The sequence below is a fragment of the Papilio polytes genome, unplaced genomic scaffold (genome assembly GCF_000836215.1).
Source record: "Papilio polytes unplaced genomic scaffold, Ppol_1.0 DF823980.1, whole genome shotgun sequence".
Classification (NCBI taxonomy): Eukaryota; Metazoa; Arthropoda; class Insecta; order Lepidoptera; family Papilionidae; genus Papilio; species Papilio polytes.
This window is the reverse complement of record NW_013525224.1, coordinates 3,081,791-3,106,997: the sequence shown is the minus strand read 5'-3', so window position 1 is coordinate 3,106,997 and position 25,207 is coordinate 3,081,791. Positions and strand designations below refer to the sequence as shown.

Here is a 25,207-nt window from a genome sequence, read left to right as displayed (position 1 = left end):
TTACAGAAATAAAAACATATTACAACTCCCGCAATAAATCAACGCAAAGAACAAATGAAACGTCTTGAAACAACACGGCTTTTAGAAACATTGTGGAATACGAAGTTCTCTATTGTTGCTTTAAACGTAATTAGTGAGCGTGAATGAATGAATTTGCCATCTATAATTACTTTACTTAATTAAATATGTAACTAGATTTAAAATTTGTCATCAATCTTTGTCTTTACAAATGTCCTAAACTAACTGCCGTAGTTAGTCATCTAATAGTTACTTAACCGGTTAGTGCAATGTAAAATATAACTTCACCAACGATTAAAAAAGAATCTACGTCAACAGGAAATAGCGTTTCAAAAACAGATACAAGTCAAGTCAACAGACAAAGTGCAACTTAAAAATTCTAAACGACCAGTTCCTAATGGAAATGTCGACTCAGCTCATCGAGATTTTCTATTCGACACCGGAGAGCTGCCGCTTAAATGGAAACCTCATCAACTAGCGGCCGAATGTATTGTTTCGTTCGTGATCTCCAAGCTTCGTACACAAACGAAAGACAGGCGTACGTGACGTTGCAATTTTTCGAATAAACCCCTTTGCATTTTGCATACAATCGATGTTTCTGATTGATTCTCACGTACGGTATAACAGATGTTTATCTATAGATAACTTAAAATCTAATAGTAAATAGATTGATAAAATTCAAGGTTCTATGATTCCGCATTTAATTCTGATTAGAACGATGCATTTGGTAATAATCCTTAATTAGCTTTCGCCCGCGACTGCGTTCGCATTGAATTAAAAAAAACAAAAGTGAGTAGCCTACATGTTTTTTGCTATTATTCTTCTACGATTATGCCAAATTTCATCGAGATCAGTTTAGCCGTTTAAGCTACAATCTCTAACTAAAATTCATCCATATAAACTTTCCCATTTATAATATTTGTAAGATAGTAAGAAGTAAGATTGTATAAAATGCAAGCAATAAACTCTGAATTATTATGCGTTCTTCGAAGAAGTCGAAGAATAAGTGTAATATCATTTGAAATACAGTAGGTAATACAGACGTTACAACAATTTCCAAGAACTTGATACTGCAGTGTATTAATTAATCAGAACGTTCTGTTCGACCTAAAACAAATAGCAGATCCGCTATATTCGATTCCGAACGGAAGCGCGCTACGGTTTTTTCGTTTTATTCTATAGCTGTATATCGGAGAAAGTAACGATTAATATTACAATTCAGGTTTCATATATCAAATATTTTAAATATTAAGTTAAGTTTAATTAAAAAAATAAGACCGAATCAATACAAGTTTGCATTTAGTTTTTATAAATTACAAATTTATCACAACCTTAAAAGTTAACTTAGAAAAATGTTAAGGAAATACAATAAATTCTAACACTACTTAACATTGAAATACGTTATTCAATAAGAAACCATTTACGTTTAACTTAGGTATTCAAAACATGTAAGAAGTTAGGCGATAAATTATCAGCCGAAACAAATGAACCAAGTTTTAACAAAGAGGTATTTGGGAATGGCTGAAGTTAATAAATTCAGTGTCGGCATCCTAATGATAAAATGTTGAGAAGACGTTTGTTTTCACGTTGAAAGGTTAATTGCCTTATATGTCCAATTAGTTTAAACACAGTTTTAATGTATATTAATGCACATATTTCGAAAAAGCGTCGGTGGCTCAGTGGTTTAAGCACTTGACATGTAATGTACAGATCTTGGGTTCGAACCCTGCCATGTGCTAATGTGATTTTCGATTTTTCGAATTTTCATACGTAAATAATTTACCCGACGTTCTTACGGTGAAGGAAAACATCGCGCAACCTGCACATATCGGCGAAGAAATTCAAAAATATGTGTGAAATCAACCAACCCATACTGGGCCAGTGTGGTTGACTATGGCCTAGTCACTCCTTATTAGGGTAGGCTCCGAGCCCCTGATGATGACATATTTCGTAGATATAAAAATATAGGTAGTTGTTGTAGAGTATTATTCATCTTTAAAGGGTATTTGCGTTGTTGCATACTTCTCTGAATAAGAAACCAAAAGTGTGTCTGACTGCGCTTTTTGGAATTAATTTGGATGTTTAACATGTGCTTTAGTATAATATTTAGACGTAACCTTTGCTTGATAACGCTATTTTCATGAATTTGTAATTTTCTTTTTCATACTTTGGAGTTTACAATATTTTTCCAGATTATATAGATTTAAGATCATATCTATTTATGTAAATCAAAAAACTTTCCTAATTAAAAAACAAAATATCTTAGCAACATCTTAATAAGAAATGGGTCGACTGAAAGATGTCATACTTGACGAACGCCGCGAGAATCGCGTCCATTTTTAATTAAGTTTCTTATTTCCATTTCGACAGGACCGGCGTCCGTAAATATAACGTAATGTTGATCCAGATTGGTCTCCAGCAATACAACCAGACCAGGTGTACTTTATTACGCACGTACTAAATTACATTCGAATTTTTTTTTATTCATCCTAAACTCATTTGTTTATTTTATTACAATTTCAAACATTTTTAAACGGAGATTTATGTTGCCAAATGTCTTAATGCTTATTAATTATTTTAAAACTTACATTACGAAATACGCAAAAAAAAAACTAAAGGATAAATTTGACTTGGTGCAAAGGGTTGTTGTAATACAAAATTTAAATCAGCTATCCAACGTAACAGGACTGCTCTTAAAGAAATAATGCCACAAACCCTGTTTATCTGTCGACACCCGGAAATTGGCGAAAATTTTTTATGTTACGATTTTATGAAAGTACATTTATTAGAAAGAAATTAAGTTGCACGTTATATTAATTTTATATATTATATTAAACAAAAAGTTACCGCAATAAAACAACATATCCTGAAACACAATCGATAAATTAATCTTTGATAACAGTTGTTTATTATTTTTCTTTTGTTTCCATAATTTTTTGTGTAAAGAGGATTCTAATTCTATAGTGAAATTCTATTCTTCATTTTAAGATAAAGAAGGGTCGCAAAAAAGATAAATAAAGGAGGATAATAAAGAAGTCTTAAACAAGTTCAAAGTCGTTAAACAAAGAAACTTGTTAACAAAAGTGATAAACAGAATTGGTATCCGATAAAGAGCTTGTTTACGACACTACTTCGATCTGGGTGGTCTATCATGAATATTTGCGTAATAGTTCATAACGTCGTCGACAAAAGTATGAGATTTTTGTTGTACTTTACACTCGGGAGTGTGCTGCACAAATGTAATCCAAAATTTATAGATGACGTTACGAAAAAGTTCTCACGAATATTCTTGATAAGTCCGTAAATGTAGATGCTTATCTACGAAACATGTTATTTTCTACGCCGATTCATAATTATACTCATGCAAAATTACCTCCTTATATAGATAATTATAATGCAATTTCGCCTTTTTTTTTATCAGTAGCAATGCCAATGGTCACTTTGCATAAAATAACTGCTGTGAAAATAGCGTATTGACAGGGCTCAATGATTTAATATGTTCATGTAATTACTACTGCATACTTTTTCATGTTACGGTAATTCAACAAGGTAAAGTGGTAGTTACTAAATGTCCTATCGTTCCCACATTGCGGTTACTAAAACCTACTGAAGCTTGACCTTTAGGAAAGAAATACTCTTAAGAAATCAACGCATATTTTCTTTTTATATTTACGTGATTATGAGCGGTGGCACACAATTTTGAGAAAATATAGTAAACGTGACTGTAAATTGTACAATTAGAAAAAAAATGTTATAATTACGCTGGATGTTAGTAATACTTTCGATTGTTTAATAATCTTAAAATTATGAATAATTAGCTTTTACCCGCGACTCCGTCCGCGAGGAATTAAAAGATAACAATATAGAAATGAAAAAATATAGCCTATGTTACCTCACAGATAAATTACCTTTCGAACGGTGTAAAAATTTTTAAAATCGGCCCAGTTGTTTTTGAGCCTAATCATTACAATCAAACAAACAAAGTTTTCCTCTATATAATATTAGTATAGAGATAGTGACAAGAGGATTTTTGTTGCTTAAAAATATACGTAGTATTTTTGGAAGTCACTCTACCACCGATAATAGACCACATTAAACCGGATACCTACGTATGTATGTTTTGTATACCTAAGCTAAAAAGGTATATCATAGTGTATATATGAGCTTGTTGCAGACATCAATAGCTAATCTGGCATGGCCCGCAGCGCCCCAGCATTAATTAACCTATTAACGTCGACAAGTTTTCGAGCAAACGCTAACCGTTTGCGTTGAATTTTGGGAACTTAAGTCATTATAAACAATATGTTTACTCAGAACTAAAAGCAATGTAAGCGACTGCTGATGCCTTTTAAATAAACAGCTCCAACTTTGCCGGTATTTACGTGATTCAGAAAGACTCTTGTTTTAAGATCTTATGATTTTAACGTTTAATTACAACGTTATAACATCCCTTTGTTTGAGAAAGTAACGTCCGTGTCTTGTTATCTCTACTATCAACAAAAATTAACAATACACTATTAGAGTTAAATTGAGAGTACACATGGGTAACCTGTAAATACAATTTTATCTAAAAACTAGCTATTCCCGTGCGACTTCATGAGCATAAAATTATAAAAACTTTATTTTATTGTTTTTGTCAAATTCTTAATTACAAATGTTAAAATTACCGTTACCATAATAACCTTACTTCACTTACACATGAAAGTTTTTTTCCAATTTCTTTACCCCCTGAGTTTAATAGCTTAAATACGAGTATATAGACTAAAGCGTGTCGTAAGTGTAGAGATTTTTATTAAATAGTAATTATTCAAAAACATGCTCTGATTGCTGACATCCTACACAACAAAGTAGTGTGTGTTTAAGCTTTATTGCATTAGTATAGATGTACTCACTGAGAGCGATGTTAGCCTGCTTGTTGCGGTCGAGCTGCCCTCGGAGCGCGCGCAGTCGCCGCAGCTTCTGCTCCTGCGCTTCCACGCGCTCCCGCAGCCTGCGCAGTCGCTCGCCTTCCACCGCAACCTAACACATAATATACTTGTTTATTATTTTGGAGTCGATTAATACAGCATTTTTTTACATTAGGTCTGATATGATGATACTAGTTTTCACCCGCAAATCCGTTCGCGTGGAATTAATAAATCAAATTTAATCAAAATTCGTTCAGACGTTTAGATTACAAGTTCTAACAAACACCTATCAATTCATCCATCTAAAATTTTATATTCAATTCAGATTTATACACGAAAGAATTTAATTGTTTTACATCCATTTGTGAATTAATTCAAAACATAAAACAGACCCTCAAAAATATGCACATTGCACCTAAGACCAAAGAGCAGGATACGAATACTATGGAAAAATAGAAATACGTAAATAGGAAAGGGAAATTGTCTAGTAACCAATTTTTGAACGACAGTCGACGAGGCGGTGGCGCGCTTTGTGGGCGTTTTCATGGCTCGTTTATAGAATACCCGTGTTAAAGAGTTGACGGTAACATGAGGGGAAGCAAATTGTGCATACTGAATATCCCATTACTTTGTACATTACTGAAACATTCAACACTTTTCGTTTCAAACTGCAAAGGGTGAATCGTATTAGGAAAAGATGAAAAAGATTGTAATATTTTCAGTATAAGTTACAGACGATACCTAGAAGTCATTGCTATCTTACTTCTTACTAATATTATGAATACAAAAGTTTAGATGGACGTTTGTTACCACGTATCTTCAAAACAGCTGAATGGATAAAAAACAAAATCTGGAAGAATGCATATAAGATAGATACATTATTTGTTTCGATTCCATGCGGTCGTAGTCGGGATCAAAAGCTGTTTTAAATTTTAATTAAGGATTGTCATTTTAAGTTATTGCAAATTTATAATCAAGTAAAATATAATATTTTGTCCCGAAAATCACTTTCATCCATTCAAATGTCATAATGATTTAGATTTCAATTTGTATTAAAGTCAAGCAGTGTTTATTTATTTTATAGGCTTATTTACTGCGTGAGAAGAGTTTATTTCTTTTAGTAGGGGCGATAAATATCGCATTAGGCTAACGCAAACCCGGGCCTCGGCTAAGAGATTTATTAACACCGGGTACGAAAATTTAATTTTTCGACCTTATCTCTTCGAAATTTATCCAAATAATTCCGGGATGATTTCTATGGCAAAGTTGTTTGTAGGATTTGAAAATTAAATCACGAGTTTGTTTATTTTAAACAAAATTTTCATTTATAGCTGAAATATATTTCAAATAATATATTCCAAAGGAAGTCTAAACATATAAACGATTAAAAGGTAAACCTTATAATTTAAAATATTACGTAAAGACTAATAGCCTGCTGGGGCTTGTTAGTTTTGGCATAAAGTATAGAAAAAGTAATATAATTTCACTGCATTGAAGCTGAGCCTTCGACGGTTGACGTCACGGCTTAGTTCGTAGGCGAGGCGCTTCGTTGGCGTTAATTAATCCAAATTAAATGTATTGCAGACAGCGGTAAGGTCGCGTGCATATTAGATATACAGTTCTCTTTCTATTTAACACTACCTGTCGTAGAATACAGCCTACGTTACTGACTGATAATGTAGATTATGAATAATCAAATAATTTTTGAAATCTGACCAGTAGTGTTCGAGTTATTTCAATAAATACGAAAATAGATTAAACTCATATAGTATCTTTGTAGTGGATGCTTCTATAAACTGAAAACTTCATTCGAAAATCTAGCCTTTGATTGGAATCGACTTGTAAATACCTTTTATGTAGAGGATGTATACAGATTTGCAATCTCCCAATTCAAATAAGGAATTCACACGTTTCACACTAAAGAGAGCAAAGCTTTGATACCAGACCGTTTCAAAGATTTGTAATGTACACAAGCCCGCATTGAACCCGCAAAGAGAGATCGAGCGCTGCAAAAACCGTCTTTAAAGTACGATACAGTTTAAACGTACATAAAAGGACGATTGTAGATAAAGTATTTTCACTATTAATGAAAGAAAGCATTAAAGTCACTGAATCTGAAAGTGGTCTCCCTGAGATTTATTATGAGCAACCTACACTTAGCGTTTAATTTACTATTTTGAGTGCCCGCAAAACAATAAATGAACGTTGCGTATACTCGTAGAGTGATTAAATTATTTTTCACTTTTACAAGCAATGGAAATTATGTGGAGTGCTTACATTATAGTACACAGTTACGTTTAGCCCCTATATAAAATGTTATTTTTTAGTGAATTAAATAAAAAAAAATATGATTATTATGTAAGAAGAATTTTAGGTAACCTAGTAAGAGATGGATGGACTGCATGCTCTCATGCATACCCTCTTCCCTCTTCCCACAGAGGTGTATGATTAAGAAGGGAGTGACTAAGATGTCGCATGATAGATTAACCTTGAGGACAAAACCCGGTGTGCCGACCTTAGGGGAGTAGGATAAGAAAAGGAAGATTAGTTCAATTTCATTTCTAATGGTTTCTCTGGAGATTTTTGGGTCTAATGATACGATATAATTATGTTAAAATTCTTATGCTCTACATATTTCAATGTTATAAAAATCAACTTGATATGATGTATATTTATGTATGAAATATTGTAAGACGTCGGGTGATATGTTTTCATTACCGCGCCCATGTACGCTTTATCCGAACAAATGGTGTGGGTTGTTTCCACTTAGCTTTGCAATAAGACTCGTGTGTAATGTATGCTCGTACTGCCAAATCATGTTCTACCCACGCTGCTCTGGGCCCGTTGTAATTTGCCTTTACTGTACTGTACTGATTGTGGTTTACATACCACGATCTCTTTGTACTCGCTTTAGCGTAGATGTAACGAATGAAATATTGTACAAAATTGCCGTACCGACACTCTTGTTGATTTTGACTAAGCTTTAATAGTAAAATAACAGTAAGAATTCAATTAGCTAATTTAGACTCTTAAAGAGATTTTTAATAATATATTCTTTAATGGGTCAACATTACATTTACAAAATAGTAGAAAATGTGACATAATTATTAACAAAAATATAACATTACTACGTATACACAATACAAAAAAAATAAGTAAGTGTAGATTCTTCTAAAATATTCAAAGTTTTGAATATTTTAATTTTAACTTAAAGATTCAATTAAGAAGAGAAACGAATTAATTAACTCAATTCAAAGTTCATGAACTCTGGTGTACAAGAAATCAGCTCGCGTTATAAAGATTAAGTCTTTTCCTATTTAATTATATTAAATACTAAATGAAAATGTAAATGAAAATGTATTTATTGCCACAAAATAGAAATTACATAAAAATACTTATTCCAAAGGAAACACATTCGTGGCAAAAGGTAGCCAGCTCAGCGTATGCAGGACGGACTAAGCCGTTCCTGCGCTGATTTTTAGCTGGCTCCTTCGCACTCAAGTAACATATATCTTAATCATTAGGGTAACCGGCCGTACTAATTACATAACTATACAGAAATAAAAATAAAATAAAAAATACACTTTTAAAAAGAAAAAAAATCACATGAAACAAAAATGGGACATCATAAAGAAAAAAAAAATATATTGATTAATGGAAAGAAACAAAAACAATCATACTAAATTAAAAGGCGGATGAACATACTAGCTGTTCCTGTGCCGTTTCATCCGCATGAAATTATTAAAACTTTATTTTATTGTTTACATTTATCAGTAGTAGCTAGGAATAGATTATTGTCTGGAATAAAATATGCAATACGTATTGACAATGCCCATTGTTATAAACTCTGGCGACGGACCAACAGATCGACACAATAATTGCTGAATACAAAACACGGAGTAATTTGGCTTGCTAACTAGTAAACAAATTAATTATTGTGTTTTTAGTGCGAATTAAAACACAATTAGTTAATTCATAGATTAGATTTACAGATTATAAAATTTAAAACCATTATCTAATATTATTTTTGAATAGAATTTGTATTCAACTTAAGTTAGATAAACCATGTTAAGTTTAACAAAGTTACATTAATGTCAGCGTTAGTTTAAAACATTTTATTAGTTTTGTTCAACAGACATAAAAGGACAATCGACATCTTCTCTAACAAATGGCCAACATTTAAAAAATATCTACGAGAGGCTATCGCTTAAATTTAATTCAAATTTTACATTTTGGGTTCAATAAAAAATAGGTAAAAACATATTCTGTCTACTGTTGTTGTTGTTATTTTTCCATGTATGTCGTGTAAACCTATAATTAGGACAAATTATCTGCATGTTACTTATTGCATTATGTAAAAATGTATCTGTCATAATTTTGTCCTGTTGGTTTATCTTAATAAATAAAAAAATAAACAGTAAATAAGTTTAGTATAACCGGAACTTTGTCTATTATAAAATATATTCAACTTCTTTGAAACTCTGCGCTTCTTCTTCTTCTTCTTTGAAAACCTGTGACTTATTTATAAATGAAACATTTTATTAAAGGTAAAAGTATATCCTTACATGTTTCACGTAGAATGTCTCGGATAAATCTTTTAGTGCTCGTTAAAGTCTTAAACTGTCGGCTTTAAAAGCATCTTTGCAATAAGTATCTCGAGACCGTTATTAAATTCCCAATCGGACGGGACAGAAGTGGGTCGTGGCCAAAGGATTATTTACAAAGTCATATTTAGACTTTAATTAGTTGCTTACGTATTAATGCACAGTCTTGGAATATCAAATACAATTTTATATCAAAGCAAATGATAAAGTGAAACAGCTTAATATTTCTTTAATGCCGAAGATTTTTAAATTTTCAACCCATTCCGGGTTAAAGACGGATTTAGATGAACTAAACTACTTTATTATAAAGTCATCAAGTTACATTTCTGAGGTCGATGAAAGTATACTATATGCATACATTTAACTGTAAGTGAAAACAGATTTTTTTTTAAATAATTGTATTTTAGAAATTTAACAAGTAGTTAAATGTTAATCCGAACCCTTTGCAGATAAAATCTGTATAACATTAAAGCTTTTAAGATTTACCCTAACATCCAAATGAATTTATCCAATCTAATCTGTCGTTAATGCGAGATTTATATAGACGTTAATTGCATTGACTTGTGTAGCAAGTGACAGCTGCAGTAAAGGTTTTTACAAAACAGTGGCGCTCGGATCTGGTTGATTCATTCAATTTATCAACTGAGAAGGAAATAAAATATTTGTAATCTTCCAAACATACAGAGCACAATACGAGATGCGTATGTTAAGATGGATGTGTGGTGTGACAAGAATGGATGAAGTAAAGAATGTGTACATTAGAGGAAGTTTGAAAGTAGCGCCAGTGGTGGAGAAATTGAGAAGCAAAAGGTTAGCGTGGTATCCACATGTTATGCGACGAAACGATGGGGACATAAACCAGAAAGTGTTAAGATTGAATGTGGATGGCTACAAAGGAAGAGGAAGACGAGTGGGAAGTACAAAGGAAAAGGAGTGGATTCAGATATGACGGCTGACAGAGATGTATGGAAGAGCAGCACATACTGTGCCGACCCTCCGTAAGGGATAAGGGCAAGTGGATGATGATACAACGAACAATATGACATAACAACTGTATGATTGTATACTTGAAAACTGGATATAATGCTTTCATGATCCTGTTGCTAGCGATGCTATTTAAAAGTTTTTTTTTTGTATAGGGACAGTGGTTTTTTTTAAGTATAATCTAGCGCTTGACCACGATCCCATCTCAATTTAAGTGGTAATATAATCGAAGGATGGTTCGCGCTAATTTAATATGTATCCATTCACCCTTCGTAGATGGAGCGAGCGGTATAATATACTGCCATAGTTGTACTATTTCTGTCATAATACCTGATGCTGCCGTGCCTCCTGTTGCTTGAGGTACCTCAGGCGCTGCTCCTTGGCGCAGAGCAGCTGATGCTGCGTGTCGATCTGCTGCTGCTGTCGGAGCGCCATCGCGCGCAGTTCACCCAGCGTCAGCTCCACCCCTTCCCCCAGCTGTGGACAGTAAAATAAGACTATCACAAATGTTTGCAGTATGGACTATTAGTTAAACGCATCTGAATGAAATTTGGCCTAGAATATCGTCTGGAAGAACACATAGGCTACTTACTTTTATTTTTTTTTTAATTCCACGCGAACGGAGTCGCAAGCAAAAGCTAGTGACTGCATGTTAATGCAGTGCACCTTTCCAATTTTAACATATATATGTACAAAAGAATGTTATTACGCTTTATTTAATAATATCGTTAACGTCAATTTTGACGTTGCAATTAAATTCTTAATTTTATAAATTATGTATAATAAAACATAATAAAAATTTTAATTTTATAACGCCTGCTTTATGATCATTCTGCATAAAATATGTAAAACCGTTCTCGCTTTATTATTTCAAGCAATTTTTCGTATGTCTGTATTAATATTAATTTGGACTTTTAGTAGTTTTACTTGGTAAGTTTTTTAATTTGCATATGTAAGAGTAGTTATTGATTTAGTAAAAACACTACGTTTATACATATAAGTGTTTAAATAAATCACACCTATCGTTTGTAGAGGTTCCCTACAGTAATGGCATATCAAAAGTTAAAGGGAACACTTCATAATACCAACAAATGATATGTAAAAAGCTTTTCCCGAGGACTTTATCGGAACATTATTATCGTAGAAAACAGATTGTCGAGTCACCTCAATATTGTCAAAAGAAAAACTTTTACAATTTTTCTCCCGACGTAGGCTTACTCAATTGAAACTTTTCCCTTGTAGGGATAAGCAAAGATATATGAAATTGGGGATTCGGGAATAGCTGTACTTGACAAATATGTGTTAAATTGCTAACTTATTAGAGCTCACAGAAAAGAAAGGACACGAAGATAATTAATATATTAATTTTATTAGAGTGTGCATCAATTTTCTCTTATAAGGATTTACGTTGACTAACTTTCTAACTAGCCAGGATTCATAAAATCTGACCGTCTTAATTTTTTTTTTATCCATTTAACAAAATGCGATCAAAGCGACTTATTGCAGTTAATTAGCTCCCTTTAGCATAAATCCGGAGTACAGCTTACGGCACCCACGGGACAGTTCCGTTACGTTCCGAGTGCTTCGCGCGTGGGAGACGACTGAGACTTTTTTAGTATTGCTTGTCACAGAGTTTCTATTTTTGGATAACGACCTGACAAGTGAGTCACTATATTTTTGCAATTGTTAATATGATGAATTCGTTTGATAAAATTCTTTATTCCACTTATAGTAAACTTTAAACAATACAGATGTTACGTTGACGTACATTTGTTATGGTAATTATTAAAATTTGAAAAACATTAGTAACGCCTATATAAAATGGATGATTGTTCTGAAATATGTAAGCGTAATAAAAACAAAACATTGAATTTTTTGAATCAAAAATATTTTTATAAATTGACATACCAATAGACAGGCTCACATTACGCATAGAATTTCATGGCGTTTAATTCGTGACCAATTTATTCCTCACATTTGCATAAAATTGTCTTCGTACGTTAAAGTTAAAGTATGTAATTACGGCCACGGCTTTAGAATAACTCTTTGTAAACAACTAGTCCGCAATTCTGTTGAGGCTTAGTGTTAGAAGCCAAAAATATGAGTGTCCCGCTGAGATAACTGTGGCCAGAAGTTAAGGCAGTGGCTTACGTCCATCGCCGGGCTTTGATATTGCATTGCGGATTCTGATTGTTTGAAACTCCTTCCATAATTCAGTGGGATCTCCATTATGTTGCCTCATTTTGCTTGTATTCACTTGATAGGTTTAAATGTAACTTGTATGAAATTCAAAAGCTGATAAAGTCCAAGATCTAATTTACGTGATCGTAAAAGTATTAATACGGTTTTTGAAGATAAATAAGAAAGAAGAAAATTTATCTAAATATATATGATCAACATCAAAAAGAATTGCTATAAATAACATTCGAAAAAAGGGACATTCAATTCGATATCACACCTCGAAGGCACGTCACGATGTCAACAAATGGAATGTCTTATTTCACGTGGCCGAATAAAATTCCCGCTTTCGGACCTTTTCGTCGCGGCGTATCGGCGGAATTAAAGCCGTCTGCGGTCAAGATTTATAGGCACTGCCACTTGTTGATAGCGCTGCCATTCCTGATGTATTGCCAAAAAAATATCGTACGACCTCATACTGGCCTAGAATTTTTATCGATAAAAAATATAACATATGAGGTTTTATAAATTCTACTTTTCAGACCAAAAAATACTTTAAAATGGGAATGCTAAACATTTTAATTAAAATAATTAAATCATGTTTAACATCGGATAATGTCTGTAATGAAATTCCCTAATGGTCTGTGAAAGTGAAGCCTCAACTAAATCGTAAAACAAAGGGCGATCAGAACATAAAGTAGATTTATGTTCTTCACGTGGTGTGGATGTTTCGTGGTCAAGTAATAGTGAGTTTACAGATTTATAGATAAAGCAGAGATATTTTAATAAACAAGATTGTTACATACTTATGACTTCTGAAATATAACATAACAGACTAGAAATCCAGCAAACGGTGCTAGCAAAAATGTTATTTTCATAAGAAATAATATAATAATAAGGAACTTATTTTAATTGAATATTACTTTTCACTTCTTCAAGTTTAAATTGCGCATTACTTTCAGTCAAGGCTTAGTTCCCTGAAAGTTAAATTCGATGGTCAATTCGAGCGTCGCGGTTACCTTTATTGCTTTATAAGTTTTTTCCACGGAAATATTTCTTTGAGTTCGAGTAAGCCTTGTTCGCTATTCATATATTCGTTGCATAATATAAGAAATGAAGTCGAGCATAAAGGCTTTGAATTATTTATGCTACGGTTTATGCATTGAACTAAATAAACGTTTGCATGTAAAACGAAATCATATTGTCAAATCAATTTAATCGGTTAAATTTAATCGATTTACTTTTGTCTGTCTATAGGGAGCAAAAATTTGTACTTAATCTTTTTCGAGTAAAGTATTAAGTGAACGTAACTTTGCAGTTATGTGGATGAAAACCTCAAAATTAGTTCGCGCTAAAAGATTTTTTCGCTGCAAAAACATCTGAAAACTTTCAAATATGAAGAGGCAATGTTGCTCAAAAATGATTTGTCCCCAACGCAATCAAACATAGTTCAAAGTAGAACACGGAGTAACTCATTTAAGTTTCTCAGGGAGTTAGTAGTATGCCTAGTGGCGTAGTGCCATATGTTCGCCATAGTTCTACAACTGGTAACCATTTTGCTCGAGCAAGGGGCGCCTCAAAGGCAAGCTTTAGCAAATTAATTGCTCGCTGGAAGTAAATTTATTTCAATATTATGCATTATTAAATATTGTCAGCAGCATTTTAAGTGTCTCTCAGTAGACTTCGGTTTTTAATCTTCTTAAATAAATATTAATTAAGTTTTGCTATTCACTGTCTATCGATTTTGCAATTATTGTTCCAGAGTTTGTGTTTGATAAGATTGAATATTTATCTGAGGCATTTAAGCTGTCAAATTTAATTACTATTAAAATATAAAAATACTAGTCTTTAAAAGGCCATATATCGTTAATATTCAAAGTGCTCCAAACCTTATAAAGTAAATAAATTACGGAGTAGATGAATGAACATTTAATTAACGATTAATACGTTATAAGAGTTAATCAAGGCGTTAATTCAAGGTAGAATTTAATAAAACCAACACGAGCCCTGTGAGTGCTGCTATAAAAACACCATTTCGAAAGTAATTAAAGCTATTCAGAGTACGAGAGCTTAACAAAGGAGGCAAAGAGCCGTCTACAAGGCGATGAATAAAACATGTTACTGTGTGAACTCACCCTTACGACGGAAAACGCGACCGTGTCATGTGAGGTCGCTACCGCTATGCTTCGTGTATAATTGTGAATATTGAAAAAGAATTTTATACTATTTCATATCAATTAAAGGATTTAAAAATATCAATAGCATGAAGTAATTTTGAATGAAGTAGATACGTTAAGAAGAAGATACGCATAGAATGAAGTAGTTCTGAATACGACACCAGAAATCAGAAATGAAAAACGTTTGTAAGTACGACACGACACACATGACTAATTCAAAGTAACTATGTCGTTTAATTTAAAAGAAAAATAAATATAAAAGCGCGAACACGCTTATGACTAAACTATCGCACAACTGTTCAGTGGCGCGTTGATTCCTATGAGCTAACATGGACGTGTGCATACTACTAGATTTTTAGTTGTGCAAGTAATCGACTATCTCAAAACGGTTGTGCGATAGTTTAGTCAAAGGTACCCACTAACTACAGCAACTAAAGATTCTCAAATGTTTAGTATTAAAAAGTGTGTTAATTATTTGTACTGAGTGGCACATGGGTATGATACATACGTTCGATTTGCTTTATGTCGTTATAGCAATTATCTTACAACTAAATTGCTCCATAGATGTGACAAGTCATCAACTTGTTAATAACTTAATAACGGATATTAAGCCGTATTAACTGTCACTCAAATTGTATAGTGAGATAATTGAAATCATATTTCGATTATGCCACAAGAATTTCATTATGATTTACCGTATATTAAGAAATGTGATATCTTAAACAGATATCACAGAAAATGATATCTTTTGAACCCTCATCCTTCAAAACAACATTTAAATTTCAAACAAATTGATATTGTACTTGTCTCAGTAAATAAACTTTATGATGTTACAAACATCACAGATAAAGTAGCTATCTATTTTTGATGGTTTCTCCTGTCATTTTAGTTATATTTCCTTAGCAATTCATCCTTTGATCTTTTAAGTATTATAAAAGCGTTACAAAGTTACATTTATTATCTAGCTTTTGCCCGCGACTCCATCCGCGTAGAATTAAAAAAATATTAAGTAGCCTATGTGTTCTTCCAGACTATCCTCTAAAACTATGGCAAATGTCATCGAGATCCATACACCGTTTAGGCTACAAACTCTAACAAACATCCATCCATCCACCTAAACTTTCGCATAAAATAAAATAAGTTCCAACCGTCACCTCGTCGCAAAAGGTGGGACTGATAGAACTTTTTATTCTCATCAATCTACACGTGGGGACAGAGCGGGGTGACGGTTAGGAATAATCCATAATTTTGCTTCTCTACTTCATGTTTTGTTATTGTTAAACAAAGGTTCACTATGAGGAAAAACGGTCAGTATTTCGCGAAGCAATTAGCTTCTGTTAATATTAGGGAAGGTCGCGTACGAATGACCACTAATGGATTACTTTCTTCCATTACAACACAGTTCAGTTTATTCCGACTAATTTGAACGAAAACGATTAGATTGATTGATGATTGTATTCGTATGTATTCTTTCCTAGCTTCTACACGAGTGGAATAAAAAATTAAAAAAAAACATAGCCTATGTTACTCAATGATAACATAACTTTTTAATGTAAATATGAATTGATTTAAATATTATTTATGGATTATATAAGTAAAGATCTCATCAGTTAGTTGAACAACATATAACTCGTGCACAAAAACTTTGCCGATGGTCACATGACGTCACGAGTTAACTCAAACTGAGCAGACAAGCAGTGGACACGGTCGGTGTTATCGGAAGTCATCGGAAATTTTCTGCGCACGACTAATATGTCATTGGTGTATTTCTTGGGGTTCACATTCACTGGCACGTTGCAGTACATGTTTGACGATTTATTGGAAAATAAAAAAAACTTTAAGAAAATGTTATAACACTTCTGACTATAGTAATAACTTACGTTCTGTCGTTGAAATAGTTTATGTGAGTGCTCCGTGACTTTATTATAGAGCTATAACAGAGCGATATGAAATTTTCTTTATCGCGTGCTATAACATGTCGATGTAATCCCCTCACCTTGACCGAATTACCATTCGCTGCCATTGTTATTACCAACACAATGCCCATAGTTTATTCCACTTTCATTACTTAAATACACGTGAGTGTGGCTATTTGATTATGATTATTAATGTCACATGATAGAGCAATGATTTCTTTTCATTTTCATAAATTTAAATTGAGTTTAGATTGTGTTTTTAATTTACCAGCGTAAATCATTACAAAGAAATACAAAAAAAAATCTTTTAAAATAAATTAAAACAACGATGTTCCACGTAGAATGTTATTAGACAGTTATTAATTTCTAATAAAGTGATGGCATATTCTGATGGATTCCTAACTTTATTAAATTTCCGTCAAGTCTTCAACCTTGGGCGAAATTACGTTACTGCATTACCATAAACGTTATCATTACGATGCCTGCAAATTATCTCGTCAGCTATTTCCTTAACCTTAACATGTAAAGTGTGAATTTCTTGTTCAAATTTTATAATTTAAGTATCATAAATCTGTACTTTGCATCTTACATTTCTTGGCTTCGTCTTTTATTTCGTGTTATATCGATGCTTACGAAGAACGGATCCTACTAAAATTAGAAGCGACTAATAAATAACTTTGATATTACACCAAACAGACCCAGTGAGGGCTGATCGTAAACGTATCATAATGTCCACATGAAATTCGAGGAACACATTGTTACCAACATAGAAGAATCGAACCTGGACATACACATATACATAGACGTTTCGTTCAAGTACTTAACAACTGCGCCACAGACGCTTTCATTCGATTCCAAATGTTACAAAGTAAATAAGATGGAATTCATTTTAAATCATCTCTCGTTATTATTACAAAAGTATATTACGGTTAAAATCATAATCCGATTAACGTTACATGCTTAACTCTCGTTTGCCTACATTAAAGCAGAAATCGTAAACATTTTCGCTGTTATAACTTTGTAAAAATTATGTAAAACAGATGAAAAATTATCAAACAAAACAATATTTACTCAGTACAGTAATTTTACGAAAAAAGTCTGGCGTAAAGTTAATAAGCACCTGACCTAAGCAAAAACCAACCAGACAGCTTTATAAATATATTTGAAAAGGGTATGAAAACAAAAAAAATAGAAAAAAATAAAAAATGTTTTATTCTCGCAGAAAACAATTATTTACAGACCCTTTTTGAAGCGGGTAACGCATACGTGGGTTCCTAATACCCTTCCTGAACAATAGCTTTCGACCTTAGCTTCCTACTTCACACCGTTTTGTTCTGTACCTATTCTTTACTTTAAAATTACACTTTGCTCATACTTTAATCAAAAATAATTATTACCGAGTAAAACTTTTAACAACCGTAATTTAAAACGAGTTAAATTTAAAAGAAGATTTATCAATCAAAAAACAAAATTCAATTAATTTTTCATTGAAATTGGTTTTGTATACATTTTAAATTAGAGTTGGTCACAATCGCACCATCATTATTTTAACAATAGATAATTAGATTGAAACTTTCAACTATAAATTTCAACTAAATTTTAATTTAATACCGTTATAACACGGACGTCAATTATCATAATTAAAAATTGAGTACATTATTGGTATAACCCCAAAACACACCTCTATCAAGAAACTAGAACTTTACCAATTAAATGAAAGCAGTATTAGAACGTAAACAATAGTGACATTTTATAGGTAAGTAAACTTTGCACTTTATCTATAAAAAGCTAGAAAGCTCACTTGCGGTGTTCTTTGACCGCGGGTGCGCCGCTGCCGACACTTTTCCGCACTTACCCTGTAAAACTTACGCCAGTCAAACGCTAAGTGACCGCAATTTCTTACTGTAAAAGTGTCCACAGAATTTTACGCCTTACCTTGATAGTTGTCGTAAATCAGTCAGATTTAACCTAATTTTAAAATGTTAGACAAATATAAAACTTAATTTTCAATAAAAAATGTCTGGGAACGAAGTAACTTTATTAAAATATGACTTTAGAATTAAGCACATATTGAAACTCTCATTACATTGCAATCAAAAATCGCTAACGTAGACGTTATACAAATTAAAAATTAATTAAAATCCTATAAAATCTTGTTATCGCTAAACATTTTCATAACAAAACTCGACACTAATTTTGCGAAAATACCGGTGACTTTAATTAAACATTACGCGCTAAAGGACTTTAATTAAAATGTTAATAGGTTTACTATAACAGCGTAGGCGCGTAAGTGCCGAAATGAGAGCTGTTACGATACTATCGGAATATTAACTACGAGCTCGGACAATCTCTTTGCTTTTGTAACAAACTTCAATCTAATTTAGCTTGCATTTTCACATGCGAATAAATTATTGAAACAAATGACATCTACGTACTAGAAAAATAACATCAATATCTCATTGTTTTTGAATGCTCGCAATGGAGAGTCACAATTAAAAACAGTTGCCTCGTGTTCTTCATCATCTCCCTGGTCATATCCTACTCATGTGTTAGCGCACAAATTTTTTTAAATCCTGTTTTGTTTTGACTGGATTTTGGTGGCCGGTCGCCTGCCTTTCTTATTTCTTCTAATCTGATTTCTGTTTTCATCATCAGCTAAAAATCATGAACGTAACATATACACACAATCTATATTCGTTACCGATAAATATGATGTAGTCTCGATTTTATACAATTTAGAATTATGCGTTCATTTTTTATCTTACTTTTTGCTTGTTCACATAAAAATTAGTACGGTAATTAATAAAATACCGTAATTATTTACTATTTAAAAATAAATTAATCAATTTGTATGGTCACGAGAGATTTCCTAGTATTTCCCAAGAGTAACATCAAAACTTGGGTACCTAACTCGGGCCGAATACGACTACGGTAACGTAGAGAATTCGACGACGTCGTATCGCAACAATTGTATGAAACCTAGTTTTGTTTTTCCATCCTTTTCTCTCTTTAATTACTGCCGAAGTGTTAAAATATATTACAAAACTAATACCTAAAAAGATACGTTTTTTACAAGAATATTCTGACAAAAAGGTATATTTTATAGAGATGCTTTTTATATTGACAAAATTTATAGCACAAGTATACAGTGTCTATATTCAATATTCTTTCGCGGAGTGGGCCAAGGGTCTATAAATCCACTTCTCGCCTCTGTTGTGAATGAATAGAATACAAAAGAAGTTTTATTCTTTTGTTAAAAGTCTATTTTCTTTTCGGTTTCTTTCGAGGCTATTTTTAAAAAAAAATAAGTCAACATTCATTTATTTTTCAATATTTTTAAAAAGTCAATAGTTATTAGTGTAGCGTGAATTAGGTGTCATCAATTCAATTTATTTTATGAAAATTTGAAAATAGATAGAAACTGTTCAATTACATGTTGACAAAAACATGGAAATTTACAGTATTAGTTCTAATAATGACAAGCTCAGCTAAATATAATGTGAAAGCTGCTTAGTAACATAACAGTCCATTAACGATAATAAGATACATAATAGGGTAATAAGGCATTACATACTAGCTTTATTTAATTTTCTAAATAATGCTAATGTAAACTAAAATGAAATTATTAATAATTAGAAAGTTTATTTGTTATTTGTAAGTTACAATACCGATAATTAAGATATAATAATTGTTATATATACCGAACATTTGGAAATCGTACTGTTATAGATTGTCTTCTTTCGCCTTTAATGAAAAAGTGTAGTAAATACTTATAACAAACTTAAAACGTAAACGTAATATTTCAATAACGGTTAGAAGAATTCTCCACGCATTTGGAGGTCAGCACTTTCATTTTTAAGTTATTGCAAGCACTATTTTCTAGATTCTTCTATTAGATATGTAAAAACTAAATTTGTTATTTGTAAGTTACATAAACTACGTATTTGCGTGTTTTCATATTATTTTGTTAAATTGTAGACTTTGTAGAATCGTTGACAACATTTTTGAATATATTTGATACTGTTATGCATCAATATTTAGCAATTAAAAAATGCATTGGCGCGGACTGGTACCGAATTTAAGTCGTTAATTTAAACAAGTTATGATAAATTGCTACGGTGCCAAAAGTCAATTTTATTTTTTAAATTATACATGAATTTTACAAAATTAATGTAATAATATTTTCACAAGTTACGACTAACAAATAAATGAGTTCGCAAACAGTAATAAGCAAACATTACGTTGTAGCGAGCGTGCGGCAAACTTTATAACTTAGTTAAGCAGAACTGAGTTGATGCTTGATGCACTGCGTACTTTATTATTATATACTCTTGTAATAATTTGTCAAATATGTCTGAGTTTAAAAGAAAAATGATTGCAAAAACGAATTACACTATAAACCAACTAACTTAATCGGCCGGTCAATGGCATTAGGATAAGATGCGGTTGGGCGACTGCCCAGGTCATCGGACAGAAAAGGGCGCAAAAGTCAACGTATTACATAGTCTCACAAAAGCATGTAGCATGTCAACCCCTCCACCCAAAATGTGAGAAATAGGTGATAATCTGGCCCAAGGCGCTAGTGGCGCTAATCGGTGCTGCCGCTGTATCATTGAGATGAAGTACCTCATAGAAGGTTTTGAAATATCATAATTTTGATACTAAGTGAACAGAAAAATATATATTTAAAATATTACGTAATGCTGATTCGTTTGATATTTCATTAATTGAAACCTTTAAAATGGCCCTTCTGAAAATCTATAAACGGAATTGGGATATTCGGAAAATTTTATAATAACAGTAAAAGTTACGTTTGTTTGGTTTCTGTTTCAAATTTCGTAAAAGTTTGGTAATGGCAGTTATTATTAGGCAAGTCCACAGCTGAGCCTACTTTACAAGTTAACTAACCGTTTCTAAGTTATACGTTAAATTAACTTATAGCTTTACCAAATTTAGTTAAACGATGTACCTAATTTTACTAACTATCGTATTGTGTAGCTTTGAATTTCCAAATTTCTCCTTTAACTTCGACCGCCGCACAAAGGGTATTTAAGTATATTTACTGCAGACTAAGGGACTCCTTTAGCGCCTGTACACTGAGCACTGTTGGATACAGCATTGAGCTCTAATAATTTGTTAGTAGCTAGCTTATATGATTTTTTTACTTATTGAAGAAGAAAAAAATAAATTATCATCATGTGAATGTTTGTCTCCTAAAGATTCATAACTCTTTAGTAATTTATAACGTTTCTTTTGTCTGTAAAAGTAAAAAAGTAATTAAATTCGTTACAGCCAATAATTTAAATGTAATACTTGTTACATAAACAAAACATTTTAAATTGGACTGTAGTAGATTGATTTCTTTTGCGTATAATGAAAAAAGTGTAGTAAGTACTTAGAAAAACTTAAACGTAATATTTTAATGAGGGCGTTGGTAAGGTGTTGCATATTTTTGTAAAATAAAAATTCTTGACAAATTTGTAAGTCGGCACTTTCAGATTTTTCAAGAATCTCCTTTAGATATGTGTAAAAACTACATGTCTTGTTATGTCCATATATTTTTATGTACTTTTCATCAGAAGATAATCGAAATAATAGAGAAAACTAAACTGTTTTGTCCGTATCATATTAGTAATAAAATTAATATAAGTCACGGACATTGTTTATGGCATTGCTTAGTCTAAAATATTACTACGCAAGATAATAATGGCAAAAGAATGTACGGGAATTAAATCTCTAAAAAGCTATAAGTAAAGCTTAGCCTTAACAAGCCACGTCCGAGGGTATGCTGAAACACAATTCTCCACTCAAACTCTCACATATGTGACCGCAATTTATTACTGTAAAAATTAGGACGACCATCTGACCAGAAAATATTTCAAGCGGAGTTGAAGAACACAGGAAAAATATCTGGTTTTGTGACGCGAGCCAAAATAAAGCCCCATTGTTGTACGCAATCACGGCAACCTTAATACGGCAACGGACTGAAGAAATTTATGGGTCCCTTATTTTCTACAGGAATTACAATCCCTTTTATGGTTACGGGATTACACCAGTTGTATTACATTTTTCTATATCGCTAGATACAATGTGTTGACAATATTATGCGATAGATTTTGATATAATATAGATACGATTACTAACTGAGTTTAACTACAAAGTTTTATATTATTTTTGTAATATTGAATATCATCACCTCCTTATCCTACTCCCGTAGAGTCGGCATTCGTAATATTAAATATCTATACGAATATTTGAAGAAAAAGATTTGTATTTTTGTATTTATTGCAATAACTGAAAAACGACTGCGACGATTTTTAAAATTGTTACCATTAAAAAGCTATCTTATTAGTAAGTATTTAGAGACTTTATTTGTTCAATTTCACACGGGCGAAGTCGCAAGTAACAGCTATATTGAATAAAAAAGGTGAATATTAAAAACAACTCCGTACATTATAATTGTGATATTTTAATTTAGTAGAAGTTTCCATTTAAAAATACACTTTTATATTGTGTATTAAATAACTTGTTTTCACATTCTTTATTAAACACGTGTGCGCGATGCAACGTGAAAATTGCAAATGCAATTTTGCAAGAATATTTTTCGAAACGTTAAGCTTTATTGAAAATGGAAAAGTTGCCGAGTTCTTTGATTTTTGTGGTGTGGAAATAAACTTTTCAAAGGAGTCAAAGTGACTAGTTCAGGTTGCTACTGACTGATTTATATGTTTTCGTTTTGAACTTTTTTATAGTGAAATTCAAGCACTTTATGCTTAAAATACACGATTATTTTACTAAGTTTAGAGCACTGACTGACCTTCCGACTAAATTCTGATTTGCCAGCCTCCTCCGATTGCACTCTTGGAGACGGCAATCGTCCCCCATTGACGGATTACATCATAGATGACATCATCACTTAAAATAGATACGTAAAAAACGAATCCAATAACTAGAAAAGGTAAGTTTCGAAACATTTTTTCTATTGTCAAATACTCACGACTACTTGAGATCATCGGCAAAATGTTTGCAGTATAACGTACCTGTAAAGAGGAAACTAGTTAAACAACATTGTTTTTACAAACCTAAAACACACTGAAATCGATTTTGTGCACAAATTAAAAATGCTCTTTGTCACTTAGGTTTTAGGAAAATGGTTAAAATAATACATCCATTCGATCTTTCCTTTTAAATTCTTAAAGGAATTGACGGAAAACATTCAACCAACCAAGTTAAAAAACAGAATGATCTGTGAGTTTTCAATCATTAATTATTTATTAAGGTAAATATGATATTATCGGAGACAGAGGAATATCGGGTCAATTTAGCTTTTTTATTTACATACTCTATTTTTCCTACTTTTATGTTTGAGAAGTTGTGTTGTTGTTATTACGTTTATTAACAAACAAGCTTTCACCCGCGAGTCCGTCCACGTAGAATTAGAAAAAACAAAAGTGAGCCAAATTTCATCGAGATCCGTTCAGCCGTTTAGGCTAAAGACTCTATTGAACATCCATCCTCAATCGCTGATCAATCATACGAATGTTATAAATGCGAAAGTTTAGATTGGATGGATGTTTGTTAGAGTTTGTAGCCGAAACGGCTGAACGGATTTCGATGAAATTTGGTACAGATGTAGAGAATAGGCTATTTACTTTTGATTTTTTTAGTTCCACGCGGACGGAGTCGCGGGCGACAGCTAGCATGTTTTCAATGTACATTTACGCTAATGTTGATAAAATTACGGTTGAATAAACTACAAAATGTTCGTGTTTAATGTATGAAACCTATACTATAGTACAGCGATGAAAACGCGAATTAGTAATGAACAAACATGAATCTAGGGATCCAGAGTATACTGTACCTAAAAGAGTTTCATATTTTATGTACCTAGAATATACCAAGAGCACTCTAATATTATTAGAGTGTGAGTAATGCGGTAAATTACTTTGATTTTTAATACTGCGGTGGTCTAACGCATTAGAAAACTGCAGTATAAAAATGTACTGAAAATTTTAACCTGATTTCGCAATATATTTACAGTAAATTAAGATAAAATGATTTAGAATATTGAAAACTTTTTATATATTTAGTTATTCTCGAGTTATAAAAGAAGTAATTTGTTTATTTATTGCGATGAACATATTTTAAAAACATGCCAATTATTTCATTAAAATGTATTCATGAAAATACAAATATGCAATCAAAAATTTAACAGCTGCCAAAATACGGAACATGTAAAATATAAAACGATTTCGCGCGCCTTGCTTCCATTACAGTTACCTCTAATTAACACATTTGCTTCATTTCTGACGATAATAACGCAGTTTATAACGCTTTGCTAATGCAGGGAATATGTGCTTTGAAAACATTTGCTCCGAAATGGCACTTTTGAAACATGATTTTCAAAAGGTAATTGAATAACT

The 25,207-nt window shown here is 32.2% G+C and overlaps 1 protein-coding gene across 5 annotated transcripts in view; it reads right to left on the bottom strand.

The window, feature by feature from the left end:
* The window catches only part of LOC106101568 (apoptosis-stimulating of p53 protein 1), a 174,441-nt gene that overhangs the window by 17,376 nt on the left and 131,858 nt on the right, over window positions 1-25,207 (bottom strand). For all 5 annotated transcript variants that reach the window (XM_013280835.1, XM_013280836.1, XM_013280834.1 and 2 more), the window contains 2 exons: window positions 10,844-10,990; window positions 4,911-5,037 (listed from right to left, as the gene is read on the bottom strand). In XM_013280835.1, coding sequence (XP_013136289.1) covers window positions 4,911-5,037; window positions 10,844-10,990 — 274 coding nt within the window. The remainder of the gene's footprint in view (window positions 1-4,910; window positions 5,038-10,843; window positions 10,991-25,207) is intronic.